The sequence below is a fragment of the Macadamia integrifolia genome, unplaced genomic scaffold (genome assembly GCF_013358625.1).
Source record: "Macadamia integrifolia cultivar HAES 741 unplaced genomic scaffold, SCU_Mint_v3 scaffold2047, whole genome shotgun sequence".
Taxonomy (NCBI): domain Eukaryota; kingdom Viridiplantae; phylum Streptophyta; class Magnoliopsida; order Proteales; family Proteaceae; genus Macadamia; species Macadamia integrifolia.
Window position 1 is genome coordinate 85,516 of NW_024868478.1, and position 13,516 is coordinate 99,031.

Genomic DNA, 13,516 nt, shown 5'->3' on the forward strand with positions numbered 1-13,516 from the left:
GACGAATTAATGTAGCTCTGAATAAAAGTTAAACTAGTGTACTAAAAACAGAATCAAAACAGAGACATAAATTCCAAAATTGGGAGAAAATTTAAGGGGTGTAAACCTTGCTGAAGATATCAGCTGCCCAATGGCCGGATAAAAAATTATGGGTTAAAACTGTCAAACTAAAAGTCAGATTGCAGATTATTATAGGCTAGCAGAATATCAATATGAGTTATTATTTCAAAACAAACAGAATGGTAAATAGCCTAGATCGATGTCAGCCTTTAATGTCACAAGGATCAATCCTACTTGGAGAAATACTGTGTGAAATAACCAGCAGAATTGAAAACTGAAAACATATTATGAAGGAGTACGATACTGACAGAAGGTTTATGAAATCAGAATTGAAATCGGCACATCAGAACACCTTCAAATTAACGATCCTATTGAGGGTAGGATTGTTGTATCAAAGGAACCATATGGGACTTCTTGCCATTTTGCCTCACACAACCTTAAGCCATAGTTGGTGAAAACACTTAGTACTTGGTGTTTAAACAAATTTTGGAATCAATATTGAGTTAAATATCTATCCTATTGTGAGGGTTACTGAGTGTTCTTCAAATTGAAGACTTGCCCACTAAAAGGCTTGTAACTGAGTTGTAAAACTCAAACAACTTTGTGAGAGTTGTACAGTGTTTGATCCACCAAGGAAGGGATTGGGTTGTTGTGAGCCTGTAAAAAAAACGTTGTAAGAATTTGATTAACACCATTGGAAAACCAACCATTGAAAGTGGAATTCCAAGAATGAGGAGCTCTTGGTAGTGGATGTAGGACCAAATCATTACAAATTTTGTCTTGCCTTGTGTGATTGCATTAGCATCCATCCTTTGCAACCTTGAAGTTAGCTGAAAAGTTTAGTTCAACACCCAATTCACTTCCCCCCCCTGGGTTGCCATGCCGATCAACGGTGATTTGTGACATTGTAAAATTTCCTGTCCGCTAAAATAAATAGGAGCAGCAAACCAAAGTAAATACTTTCCGCACAGTTGAGCTTGGAAATAATGAGTTAATGACAGAAGGTGGGCTGGGACTCCACCTAGGCCAACCCAAACCCCAACCGTATGCAACATAATGATACATAATACAACAATTTCAAATTCCTTATGATGCATCAAGTAGAAATGTAGAATGAAACAAATTGAAAAGTTGAGCATCACAACTCCATAGTCTGAATTCCTACATAGCTTAATGAAAAGATTCCATCAGAAATTCTACAGAAATAGAATTGCAGATCTATGTCAATAACCATTTCTGCATATTTGTATTCAGTTCTGTTGCTTGAAGTATAATAAAACTAGATAGAAGATCTTCTTGATAACTTTAACCTAAGATAGTGAATGTTATGAGATTAAAATCATAAGAACTAAACCCAATGGTAAAAGAAACATGAACTGATCAAAATCATCATGAACAAAAGCTGGTCGATTAAATAATGACTAAAACTAAGAAATCACAAAATGCTAGAATTGTGGGTGCTCTAACAGTCGAAGGTAGCAATTGAAGTGAAAATGCAAAGGAAATATGAATTACTTTCATAAGCCTCACCTGCATATGAAAATGGAGCACTCACAGATTGTGAGTAATGAGCATCTTCAGTTAGCTTTGACAAAATCAGAAAGACTGCTCGCATCTGTTCCTCCAGAGACCCAGTTAGTGTTACTAGTCGATCATTGAGTCCAATATAATTATGATCCTGAGGGGATATCTTGATACCAGCCTGGGAATCTTCAATAAATGACCTGCTTATAGGCAAAACCTGGGCATTAATGATTGTCCCACCCCCCCCCCCCCCCCCCAAAAAAAAAAACTCATTTCCATTGTAAAGACCTCAAAATAAAACAAAACTAGCAAGTAGAATCTTCAGAAAGACATGGCTTATACTTCATGGGTTTGTAAATCAGATATAGAGTTGAGATGAAATTGAAAAATCATTGAACTGCAGGTATATGGCAGAATTCCCAGGCTGTGGGCAGGTTTTATGCCTGACAGCCCCATGGTGTAGTTGGCCCCCCCATTGCTATCATTTCAAGTTTCATTGAGATCAATACGGTTTTGAGGTTTGTTAAACCGTCTTGTGTAAACAATCCAAGTCATTTTCAACTTTCCACTCATCCTTTTCATCTTCAATTTGCACCATATATCAATCCCCTAACTGGTACATCCTCATTTTCTGATTTCCCTTGTTTTGCACTCGTGCACTTTGAATACACTCATCTCAGATCGTATATATCATCAACCATTACCCAACTTTTAGCATGATAAAGCAGTCAGTGTTATACACATTTTATTGTCTTATAAAATTTATTAATGAGTCAATACTGCAAATACACTTCATCTATGCAACTCTAATTCTAAACATACCATCCCTTTCAAGCTCTACCTCCCTATATGATTAGACCAAATTCTTTGAATGCACGTATTTCTATTCACATTAGTACAAGTAAAATCCAAATTACCAAAACATTCTTAACAGTAAATTTCCATAACCTTTGAATGAAAAGCACCACAACTTAATTTCAACAGAGAGGGCAAAGTAGACAATTTTATACTTTATGGTAGCTCCACCCTTCCCAATTATGCCACCACAAGAGCTATTTGGAACTATAAGCCTCACTTTTGATCTAGGATCGGCATCATCACCATCTTCAACATGAACCTGACCAGCACCACACCAGAGGAGGAGAAGAGAACAGAATAAAGTAAAACTCCAATCATGAAATACAGAAAAAACATTTTCTAATGGATAAGAACCGAAGCCACACGAGGATTACCTCACTCAGCAACTTGGAAAGGATTAATTCCATTGCCTTTAGGATTTCATCAATTGTTCCAGATATCATGATTATCCTATCAGATGTTCCAGGAAAAAATTCATGATTGCGTGACAATTGAATCCGAGCTCCAGATTGTGACTGAAACTCAGTAATAGTGGAACCACCTTTTCCAATGACAGAACCCGCAGCCGCATTTGACACAAGGAACCTGATGCAGGTAGGCTTCTCCTTGTAATCTGACAAAGCACAATTCTGACACAATTAGCTGAACAGAGATGGGCCTCTCTAAATGAGTGTCTGCAAGCAAGTGTGTACTATTTGTTCAAGTACTGGCACCAATGCTCCCACATGTGTATTCAAGTTAATAGAGGGGCAAATGAGGGGAATGAAGAGTAATAGCAATATAAATATTGCTTGTCAGACAAATTTATGAAAGAAATAAAATTGATGGCTTTTTCTGCATCACTTCATTATAAAGTGGCACTTCGCAAACCCCCCCCCCCCCCAAAAAAAAGGCACTTTGATGTTATCACAAAAGGTTGAGCAGATTAGTTATAGAATTGTAAAGTTTACACTGTCGCTACAAATTTCACGTTGTTGACAATTAAATTCTCCTTAGAATAATCTTAATGCATATTATATAGCTCCTCAAGAAACCAGCTAGGAGTGCTACACCCACATATGTGAGGAGAGAAAAATCTATAAATAAAGATACCACTACGAATAAATTATAAAATCACGTATCCATAACAAAAGTGATACAGAATTCCCGCAAGAAGAGAAGATGGGGTTGTTGTTTTGGATTTGTTTTGATTTATTGGGCCCAAATGAACCTATGGTTCAAGTTTGGTTTCAGTTGGGCTTAATAGGGGTGCTCAATGGGTTATATGGGCCATGGGCTTAGTATTTTTGAGTTTTCTATTGTAATGGGTCGGTTCTATAAGCTCAAATATTAGGGATTTAGGTCCTCCACGGGATAAAATAGTTAGTTTCTATTTTTGTAATAGATTTAGATGCTAAGTCATTAGCAACTAGCAAGTAGTTTTTATTTTGGTTTTGTCTCTTTCCTTTTTGTATTATGGCAACTAGATCTTTTAGGGAGTAGCCATTTTGTTTCAAAGCCTTACTATTCTTGTACTACATACTTTCAATTTTTTTGATACAAGAAAAGGGAGACCCTCATGACAATTTTGGCTAATGGAGTACTTCTCCATGGAGATTACATGCTACTGTAGTGAAACAGCAGCAACCCTAGATGGTGAATTCAAGGTTGGGTGGTGGTGAATCCTCCCAAAGTGTTTGGTGGTGAAGCTAAGTCATATCCCCCTTTTCTCCCCTCTTTTCTTTCCATTTTGATCTCAGTTTAGCAAGCTTCAAGGTGAGCGTGTGGGTGTTGATCAAGGTAATCTGAAACCCTCTTCTATTGAATTCGATTTTACACCTTTGCTTCCAATCTCTTTGTTTTGGTTTATATTCCCTCTTTGTTCTACTAATCTTATTTCTAAGTTTCTATTCATGCATGTCAGTTCCTGTCCACTTGTGTTCTCAGTCTTCTCTTAAATATTCTGGCATTTCCTACCAGTGGATCAAACCCTACTTTGGATATGACATTCTTCCCCCTTAGGACTACATCTCTAACTGAAATTGCAGGACCATCAGATACGGAATTTGAGAGTTCTTCACTAAGTTCTTATTTCTGTCCACCACAATTACTTCCTATCTGACCGTTTGGATCTTTGTTATATTTTAGACACTTGACCAAAATTAATTTCAGCACCATAAGCAGGCTGGATTATAGAGGACATCCAACCTTCTATAGACCCTTTAGCTTCTTAAGCTATTTCACTGCGGTTGTTTTCCATCCTTAAAATTCTATTTTGATTTATAGAGCTCATCAAAAAGACAATATCACGTGAAGACAATAAGCTCTTTGGCTCATATACTGATATACAGCAACTTGGATCAGTGGTGGCACAATTACACAAAACATTGAGGTAGTTAACACCAGTCACCACACTGCAACCAAAGACATGACATGCACAGACAATATCCTGATCTCAACTTCTAGTCATCTCCCTAGTGACAACTTGTTGAGGATATTTCCAATCCAGGGAGCAACTTGACATCAGAAAAATAAATGTTTGGATTCATTTACTAGCTTCTATCATGTAACAAGCTCTATGACCCTCCTCCACCATAACTTACCATTTCAGATGCAGTCCCATAATGAGTTTATGGAAAAATAATGATCTTACAATATCTGTGCCAAAGACCTGAAAGACATTTTATTGGGGCTTGGCATCCCCCAGAAGTTATCTAACCAATGAAGCCATGTTTTGTGGTATTTTATTCCTCCTCTCCACTATATCATTGCCCCTTCAAATGCAATCCCATGCAGATTGCATGAAAAAATAACTGTAATATACCAGCTTTACAGAATGCAGCATTCTAAACTAGCAAAACAGATTTTGCAATCCCTCTATTTTCATTTTCTCTTCTTTTTTTTTTCTTTCTTTTTTTATTTTTTTCCTTTTTTTGCAACTGCAATTTGTTTAGATTTTTTTTTTTTTTTAAGTGATATACCTAAGAACATTTTATTATTTTCCTATTTTCTCTTTATTTTTCTACAAATAATTGAAAAAAAAGGTGAAACCACGTGAACAAATTGTGTCCAGAAACGATGGCTCTAGTTCTTTCCAAGCAAAATTGTACCTTCCAGATCTAAGACACCGAGCACCAACTCTAGACGTTCATGCACGGAAGCATCAATTCAGAAGCTCCACCCGGATTTTGGGTGGGGGGATTAATTCATCAATTAGACTGTAGAAATTTAAGTTCCACAATACATATGAGAAAGCAAAGGCACAAAAGTCCATTTTATAATCAAAGCCCATTTAAATGCACTCCAACATAGAGAAACATTTCAAAAATTCAATGTGAACATATTGATAAGGAACTGCACAAAACCACGTAATTATATTCCACAACATGGTGGACAAATATCTAAATCCAACAAAATTTAAAAGCCAGAGCTAGGGTTTAGAATCAAAACTTGAGCGAATACGGAAGGTCGTATTGTCTCTAATTTCACCATAATCTTAACAGAACAAAAAAGAAAACCAAAACACATTGCTCTTGTTATGAAATTCCGTCGTCGAAAGAGAAAAGTAGATTCAAATCAGAAGCAATAGATCTTATAATGTACAGGATATAAGAAGATGTGTTTAACATATCTCACCTCGAGGTGGAGACTTTGGAGGTCCAGATCGCTTCGACGGAACCTCTGGTGAAGAAACATAAGAAGACTCAGGCGATTCCATTCTGCTCTGCTGCGTTGAGCTGTCGAGAAGAAAGCTATCAATGGTATATGTAAGAGAGAGAGAAAAAGAGAGGGGAGATCAACCCATTCGCATTGTTCAAGTGATAAGAGAACGAGGAAAAAGATAAGAAAGAGAAAGATATTTGTTATCTGTTCTTTCTCTTGTCTGACTGTTGAGTGAGGAGAGAGATAGAGTGAGAAAGGGAGAGGTAGAGAGAGAAGTGAAGGAATGGGGTTGTTGCTGAGAGCGTTCAGCGTTTCAGTTTTCTCTGTGCTTGGATATTACTTTTCATCTTTTGTAGGGGTTAAGCAGCGTGAGTTCAGGTGTCGATGAAACCGCCTTCCCGTATTTATTTCCTGTTTTTACATGTAACAGTCCTCGTCCACGACCCACCCATACACACCAAAATGGAAGAAACGTCTCTGCACGCTACACCCGGAACTAGTCCACCACGCCCTTTGTGTTTTTGCCCATTTAGAGGGGTGATTTGGAAATTATACTCTCCCTTTTGTTTGTTAAATTTGGATAGAGATTGTTTTCTAATCCTATGACTTTATGGGATCAAGTTCTTAAGATTAGATGTTTTCAAAATAATGATTTACTTAAACCCTGTTGTGTGGAGAAAGAGAGGCTCAATAATTTAAAGCAAGTGGTGGTTGGCGTGTGGAAAATGGAGCCAATGTCTTTATTTGGACTGATTCTTGAGTTCCATATATTGAAAAGCACTTTACCAAAGGAATTAGTTCCTCCTTCCTCGTACAGAGCTTAATATGGTGAGTCATGCATGATTTTTTACAACAACAAAAAAAAAAAAAGGCATGCATGATCTAATTACTCATGGTTCTTCTTTATCGAATTCAATTCTTCTGTGGCATAACATGGTGTTCGACGCGTATTTAATGGTCATAAACGTCTTGGCATAAAGCCCAAGGCAATCGCATATAGCAAGGCGTTTATAGGCGTTGAATGTACACCGAACACCATGTTGCGCCATAGAGGATTCAAATCCTTCTTTACCATTTTGCCTTCAATTTCAAAATTGATTTTTTGGATTTTTTATTTTTATTTTTTGGATCCCTTTTAATTCATAGTTTTGAGCTTGAAAATATAATTTTTTTCCTTTAATGGTATATTAACTAGGAAGAAGTTTTTCTTCACCTCATGGTGATATTCATTGTGTGGATAGAAGGGACAAGACTATGTGCGTCTCTTGCCCCTCACTCCTAAGTGGATTAGATGGGCGAAGATGAATGGCCTTAGGGAAACCCGGTCCTATTAACTACTCAAGTTGTTGCAAAATATATTGTGAAGACAGATAATGGATTAATGATCAATACTATTATAATCTATTCACCATGGCCTTAGGAAAATTCGGTCCTATAAATTACCCAAGATGTTGCAAGATATATTGTGATAATAGATAATGAGTTTCCGAATACCATTATGAGGTGTAAGTTATGGAAATCTATTTGTTCTTTTCCGATTCATCCTAAATCCAAATTTTTTTTGTGAAAGATTTTACCATGAGGATTTTGTACTAAATTAAAGTTATCGAAATTTATGGATGTTTGTGTTTTGTAGTCTACGTAATAATTGCACCCTAAAAAAAGTCTATGTAATAAGAAAATTGAATCTGATTGGCATATGTTGTTATTATGTGAATTTAGTAATCATGTGTGGGCAGCGGGTCCATTGGGCCACGGATAGAGCATATTACCAGTTCTGTTTTCGAGTGGATTTAGAACATGCTTTACTCATCCCTGTTCTGAAAACCTCAAGTTCAAGATGTTCCTTTAGTTTTTGCCATCACTGCTTTTTTCCTTTGTTATACTCATGATCAAGTAGTTTTCCAAAAGCAAAAGCCGCCTCCTATCAAATTATTTTATAGTCCATTATGTATCATGTTTATATGTTTATAGTTGGGCGGGGCTCCTCCGTAGTGCAACAGAGGTGGCAGCGCACATCTGACGACTTAAAACACCTCGAGATGCATGTCAATGTGTTGGGGTCCATGCTTATATGTTCCAGGGCATCGAATGTGTGCTGCCAGCTCTATTGCACCACAGAGGAGTCGGATTCTTTGTATTTCTAGAGTTTTTCTAGGGATTTTGATGTATCTCTTGATTTGTTACTAGTGGTTACTTTCTAGGACTTTGATTGATGGACACCGAGGATCATCAATTGTGGATCATCCTATTATTGTATGTGGTGATTTCTATGACTAAAATACAATAACAATGGGATGTGCATTCGTCTTGTTTTTAAATGATAGATTACTTGGGGCTTTTATGAATCATGGTTTTGTAGGGAGTGCACATAATGCGAAGATTAGAGGAATGCCACGAGGACCACAAGCAGTCCAACGAAAAAAGATGGAAGATGTAGAAATCTAGACCAACTATAAGAAGATGGTGGATTGGCTTACATAAGATGGGAAGTAGGGACGGCCGCGGAATTTGTTTATACTATTGATTGAGGGTGTTAAAACAATTATCTATTTTAAGTATATATTTATAAGTATGAATGATAGTTTGGTCTCCCCTCGTGTTTGCCCTTATTACATCCACCACCTCACGTTTCGTTTATTACAAATAAACCCACTCAACCTAACACGTGAGTGAGTTGTTAGTTTGAAAATTGAAAAAAACTATTTTACCCTTATGATTTCTTGACCTAAAATATCTTAAATCAATGACCATTTTACCCTTATTATATTCTTGGAGACAAGGCAAGCACTTGACGGATGAAAAGGAGGAGGCGTTGTCACTGGTGCCTTCACAGCTGCGCAACAGCTATATGAGGAGTTTGGTGCTCTGCCACAACCAAACGAAGCCGTGATCACTGGCCTTGATTCCGGACAAGCAAAGGCTCTCCAAGGGCAATTCGTTATGGTCGGAATTGAATTGGAGCGTATCCTCAAAATTGATAGAACCGCAATCAACGAGGGAGATGTCCTTAATATAGGGGAAGAAGATGAGCCACTGGAAAAAGAAGGGGCAGACAGAAGAGAGGTGCTTGCAAGAGGAAGAAAGAGAGAGGAAGGAAGAAGGGGAGACGGGGCTTGCTAAGCATTAGAGATGGCATAGATGGCGGCAATCGGTAGCAATCACAAGGAGGAGGTGTTCCGATAATAGAGAAAAAGGCTGAATCCTATGCCATTTCCTCTTCTCTTCCCGTCTCATTCCCATAATAAAAACGATAGAGGAGAAGGGGGAAAATTACCAAACAGATAAGAAAAATAATAAGAAGAATTAAAAAAATTCGGTAAGCAGATCTATCGACAGAGATGAAAATCTTACAACAATTGACCAGTAAACTTCTGAGATCTATCGATCGATCGATTTATTTAGCTATAGCCACATTGGCATTTCAAGATAAAAAGGGCATTTTCAGAGAGCACCCTGTCTTGGTATAATATAACTCTCAAATTCCAAACACCAAACCATATAAACTGATCCATAAAAAACGGAGAGAGAATAAGCGCTCGTAGAGGGGAAGCGGGGAGAGAGAGAGAGAGGGAAGACCTACAGTTGCGGTGGAGGATCAACCACCGGTTGCACACCAAAATAACGTCTGAGGATGCCGGCTGCGTCAACCATTGAAAAATTTCTTGCCGATGGTGGCAACCATATATGCAGGTCACTGTAGAAGAAAGGGGTGAGATGGAAGATGAGGGTTTGTATTAAAATGGTAAAATGGTCAAAATATATTAAGGAATGGTAATATGGACATCAACCAAATATGGTCTGACTTAAGATTGACCATCGAAAGCCTTTCACGGTGTTAGGTCAGGTGAGTTTATTTGTAATAAATGAAACGAGAGGGGGTGAATATAATAAGGGCAAACACAAGGAGAGGTAAATGTAAATTTCCTTTTCTATTACTCTTATGTTAGATAGGAAAGTTAAGATTAATAAATTAAACTGTTCTATGGATAATGTGTACTATTTTTGTGTTTCTGAGACATTCATTCTTTTGTTTAAGAAAATAATTTTTTTTTATTATATTTTTATTTTAAAATTTTGAATTTTTTTTTCAAATATATACAAATTATTATACGAGCAATAATTTGAAATTGTTTAGCCGCATCAATTAAAAAAAAAAGTTAAAAAGTAATAAATGCATCTGGTAATTCAATTTTAATAGTATACTATAAATGATAATAATAAATTATATCTTTTTATGTATCATCTTTCCATGTTTTGTTTAGCGTCAATATACTAACCATTCTTTTGCAGCCGAACCAACAAGTATATGTCATCTACTTTTATCTATTTATTTTAGTATTTGAGGAAATTACACTCCCCTTCCCTATATGTTTCAAGTATTACACTTAGACCCCCTTTGAAATTTGAAATTACAACCACACCCTATGTTGTTGACTATGTTAGAAGTTCATGTTAAATGACTCTTTTAACCACTTCCCCTTTCTTTAAAAATCACACTCTTGAGAACCATTCTAGCATTATAGAAAATCCAATTTATCTGAGTGGGCCATCAACCTCTTTCACAAAATCCCTTCTTTCAATTGCGTTAATTCATTACAATCCTTCAATTTCCTCCCCAACATCTTGGTCGACAATGGTCGGACAAATGATGCAAAAGAGATCTTTAACCGCTCACTCAGGATGGGTTTTCAGCATAATTTTGTTTCCTTCAACATTATCATCATACCTCGAGAAAGGCGAGTGGGAATAAGATTGCCAACTGTTTGAACATATGCTTGAGAAGGGAATCCAACCTATTGTAGTGACTTATATCTTCTCTGTCAATGTTTTATGCATTACAGGTGAATCTCTATAGTACTAAATTCTCTTACATTCAAATGGATATCTTCAAGCCTAGGTGCCAAATTCTTTTATATTCAAATGGGTATCTTTTAATTATTCCTTGCGAATGCAAAAACAGTCTCATACAATTTCATGGATTAAATTAAAAATAGCAAGTGAATGAAGTTGATCAAGCCCATATGGGGAAGTTGCGGTTAAAGTTCACAGAACTTCACGCAAAGTCAAAGCTAAACAAAGAAAGAAAGAAGAAATTAATCCTCAAAGAATCCTCTATTTTTTTATTTCTTTCTCTCTCGTCCTTTTTAGCTCTATTTCCAAGGTCCATTTATGTGGTTTCAAAGTAGGGGAGCTTCAGCTTCAAAGCCTCAAGCATGTTTGTGGAGTCGATTTCTGCTTCAGGAATTGAGTTTTGTAGGTGAAGAGAAACAAATGATGGAAGCAGCGGCAGATGCAGATCTCCACCCACATCTCTTCTTCAATCCATAAACCCTTTCCATGGACTCTTTCCTCTCCGCAGCTGGATCTGTGAAATCTGAACGGATCAGATCCAATCGGATCTGATCGTAGCTTTGGGTTCAGGTGCCGTACAGCGGCCGGACCGGAGCTTTAATGAGTCAAGAAAACCCTTGTTTTCACTGGCCCGATAACCCATCCCTTTCCAGATTTGCTTATGCTTTTCATAATTCTCCTTCACATTATGGTTTTCTTGCATTTCTAGTTTACCGAGAGTTTTGGGTCTTTGATTTCATGGTTTTTGGCTCTGGTGAGCTAATGCTTTTTGGGCTCCATTGTCTTCTCAAGGAAGAAGACAAGGGCAAATTCGTCTTCTCATATAGACTAAGGGTATTTTGGGGTTTTTGAAAAAATTGTAATACACTTAACCGTTCCTCACTCACGGTCAAGGTACAGTTGATAGAATCTATAACTTATAAAGGAAGGGAGTGTAATTTCAAACTTCGTAGGGGAGGGTTATGTAATACTTGAAACATACAGGGGAGGGGAGTGTAATTTCCTCAAAGTATTTTGTTTTTGTTTTTGTTTTTGTTTTTTTATTTGGTAGTTTACGTGTGTATGTGTTATATTTATTTTAGCTGAGTAATGGGAGCACGATTTTATCGAGCGGACTAAGATGCTTAACACCATATATGTACCGTAATTTAACCCCTTACTCAAGTTGATGGTTCGATTAATCGCCCCCTTTTGGTGGTCGTGGAGTCATGAGCCAATCTATTGTTTTGTGGGTTTAAACCTTAATCTAAGTGGCCATTCTCTAATATAACCCATCTCATTCAGCGTCAAGGTGGAGATTGCGTGACATACCTGACAAGCTAGTCCATCTATTCCCATTATATGATCTTAAAGAGTAGTTATCATATTTTTAGTTGCATAGAAGGATAATCTTAGGCACCGTTTGACAACGTTCCGTTTTTGCCATTTGTAAGAAACTCATAAACGGATAAATAACTTAAAAAGCATTTTATAAAGTTGTTCTGTTTCATCCGTTTCTAGAAACATAAATCAAAATTTATGCCTATTTACAATTATAGAAATGAATTTGATAAAGTCTTTCGTTGTTTCTAGAAACGAATTTGAGAACAAAAAATGATATTGTGCTCGATAAATCTCTCAACTATTTAAACATAAAAAGAGGCAACCGAACATTCTCTCCCTCTTGGACATTCGATGATACTATTGGGGTTTTTTGTGGCACTATGTCTTCAAAAAATGTTTCGAGAAATAGGTTTATCAAACACCAAGGGCCAGTTTGATAACGTTTCTGCCGTTTATGTTTCAAGAAACGACATAAACATATATTTTCATTTATAGAAACAGAAACGGAATTGAAGGTGTTTCATAAGTCGTGTTTCTGGAAGTCGATAGTAACCAGCGAAAGAATGGCCACAAGTCGTTTCTATAAAGGCGATGATACTATTGGGGTTCTACTAGTTTCGCCTGGGTCGTTTCTTGAATCATAAATATGTATAAATTTCAATTTCTATTTATGAAAACAAGTGAAATGAAACAGTTTTATCAAAACGCTTTTTGTTCCGTTTCTGTGTCCAGAAACGGCAGAAACGTATTTATTGAAACGTTATCAAACGGGACCCAAAATATCCTTTTTTATTTTCCAGAACGTGAAAATCCGTTTCTATTGTTTCTAGGCACAAAAATAGCAGAAACGTTATCAAACGGTGCCCTATATTACTCTTTCTCTATCCAATATATCAATTCTCTCTCTCTCTCTCTCTCTCTCTCTCTCTCTCTCTCTCTCATCTCATTTGCATTGCACTATCTTCCTGTAATCGTCATATTAGAAGGGACAAACAACGTTGACTTCACCATTCCTTCTAACATTTACTTGCAAATGCCTTCACACGTTGCACTTGCACATTTTGACTCCTAATGTGTTGGTTGTTTCTAATGGATTGAGAATCACCATCGTAAGCATAGATGTGAGGCTTAGGTATCGTTTAAAAATTTATGCTATTTATGTGTCTATAAACAGTAGAAATGGCTTTTCACTTTTCTGAGAACAAAAACAGATTTTTTGGTGTTTGATAAATATGTTTCTCGAAATGTTTTTGGT

At 36.8% G+C, this 13,516-nt stretch overlaps 1 protein-coding gene, 1 non-coding gene and 1 pseudogene across 2 annotated transcripts in view; all 3 read right to left on the reverse strand.

The window, feature by feature from the left end:
- LOC122065519 (protein BTR1-like) overlaps nucleotides 1–6,499 on the reverse strand; it is a 22,511-nt gene extending 16,012 nt beyond the window's left edge. Inside the window, exons 1-4 of the mRNA XM_042629322.1 lie at nucleotides 6,058–6,499; nucleotides 2,817–3,055; nucleotides 2,595–2,701; nucleotides 1,591–1,784 (exon numbers count right to left, since the gene is read on the reverse strand). Of these exons, the coding sequence (XP_042485256.1) occupies nucleotides 1,591–1,784; nucleotides 2,595–2,701; nucleotides 2,817–3,055; nucleotides 6,058–6,139 (622 nt within the window). The 5' untranslated portion in view covers nucleotides 6,140–6,499. The remainder of the gene's footprint in view (nucleotides 1–1,590; nucleotides 1,785–2,594; nucleotides 2,702–2,816; nucleotides 3,056–6,057) is intronic.
- A 1,446-nt stretch (nucleotides 6,500–7,945) lies between these two features.
- LOC122065518 lies at nucleotides 7,946–12,276 on the reverse strand (annotated as a pseudogene).
- Nucleotides 9,388–9,498, reverse strand: LOC122065521. Its single transcript, XR_006136032.1, has one exon. It is a non-coding gene; the product is annotated as a small nucleolar RNA snoR109 (small nucleolar RNA).
- Nucleotides 12,277–13,516: the final 1,240 nt, after the last annotated feature.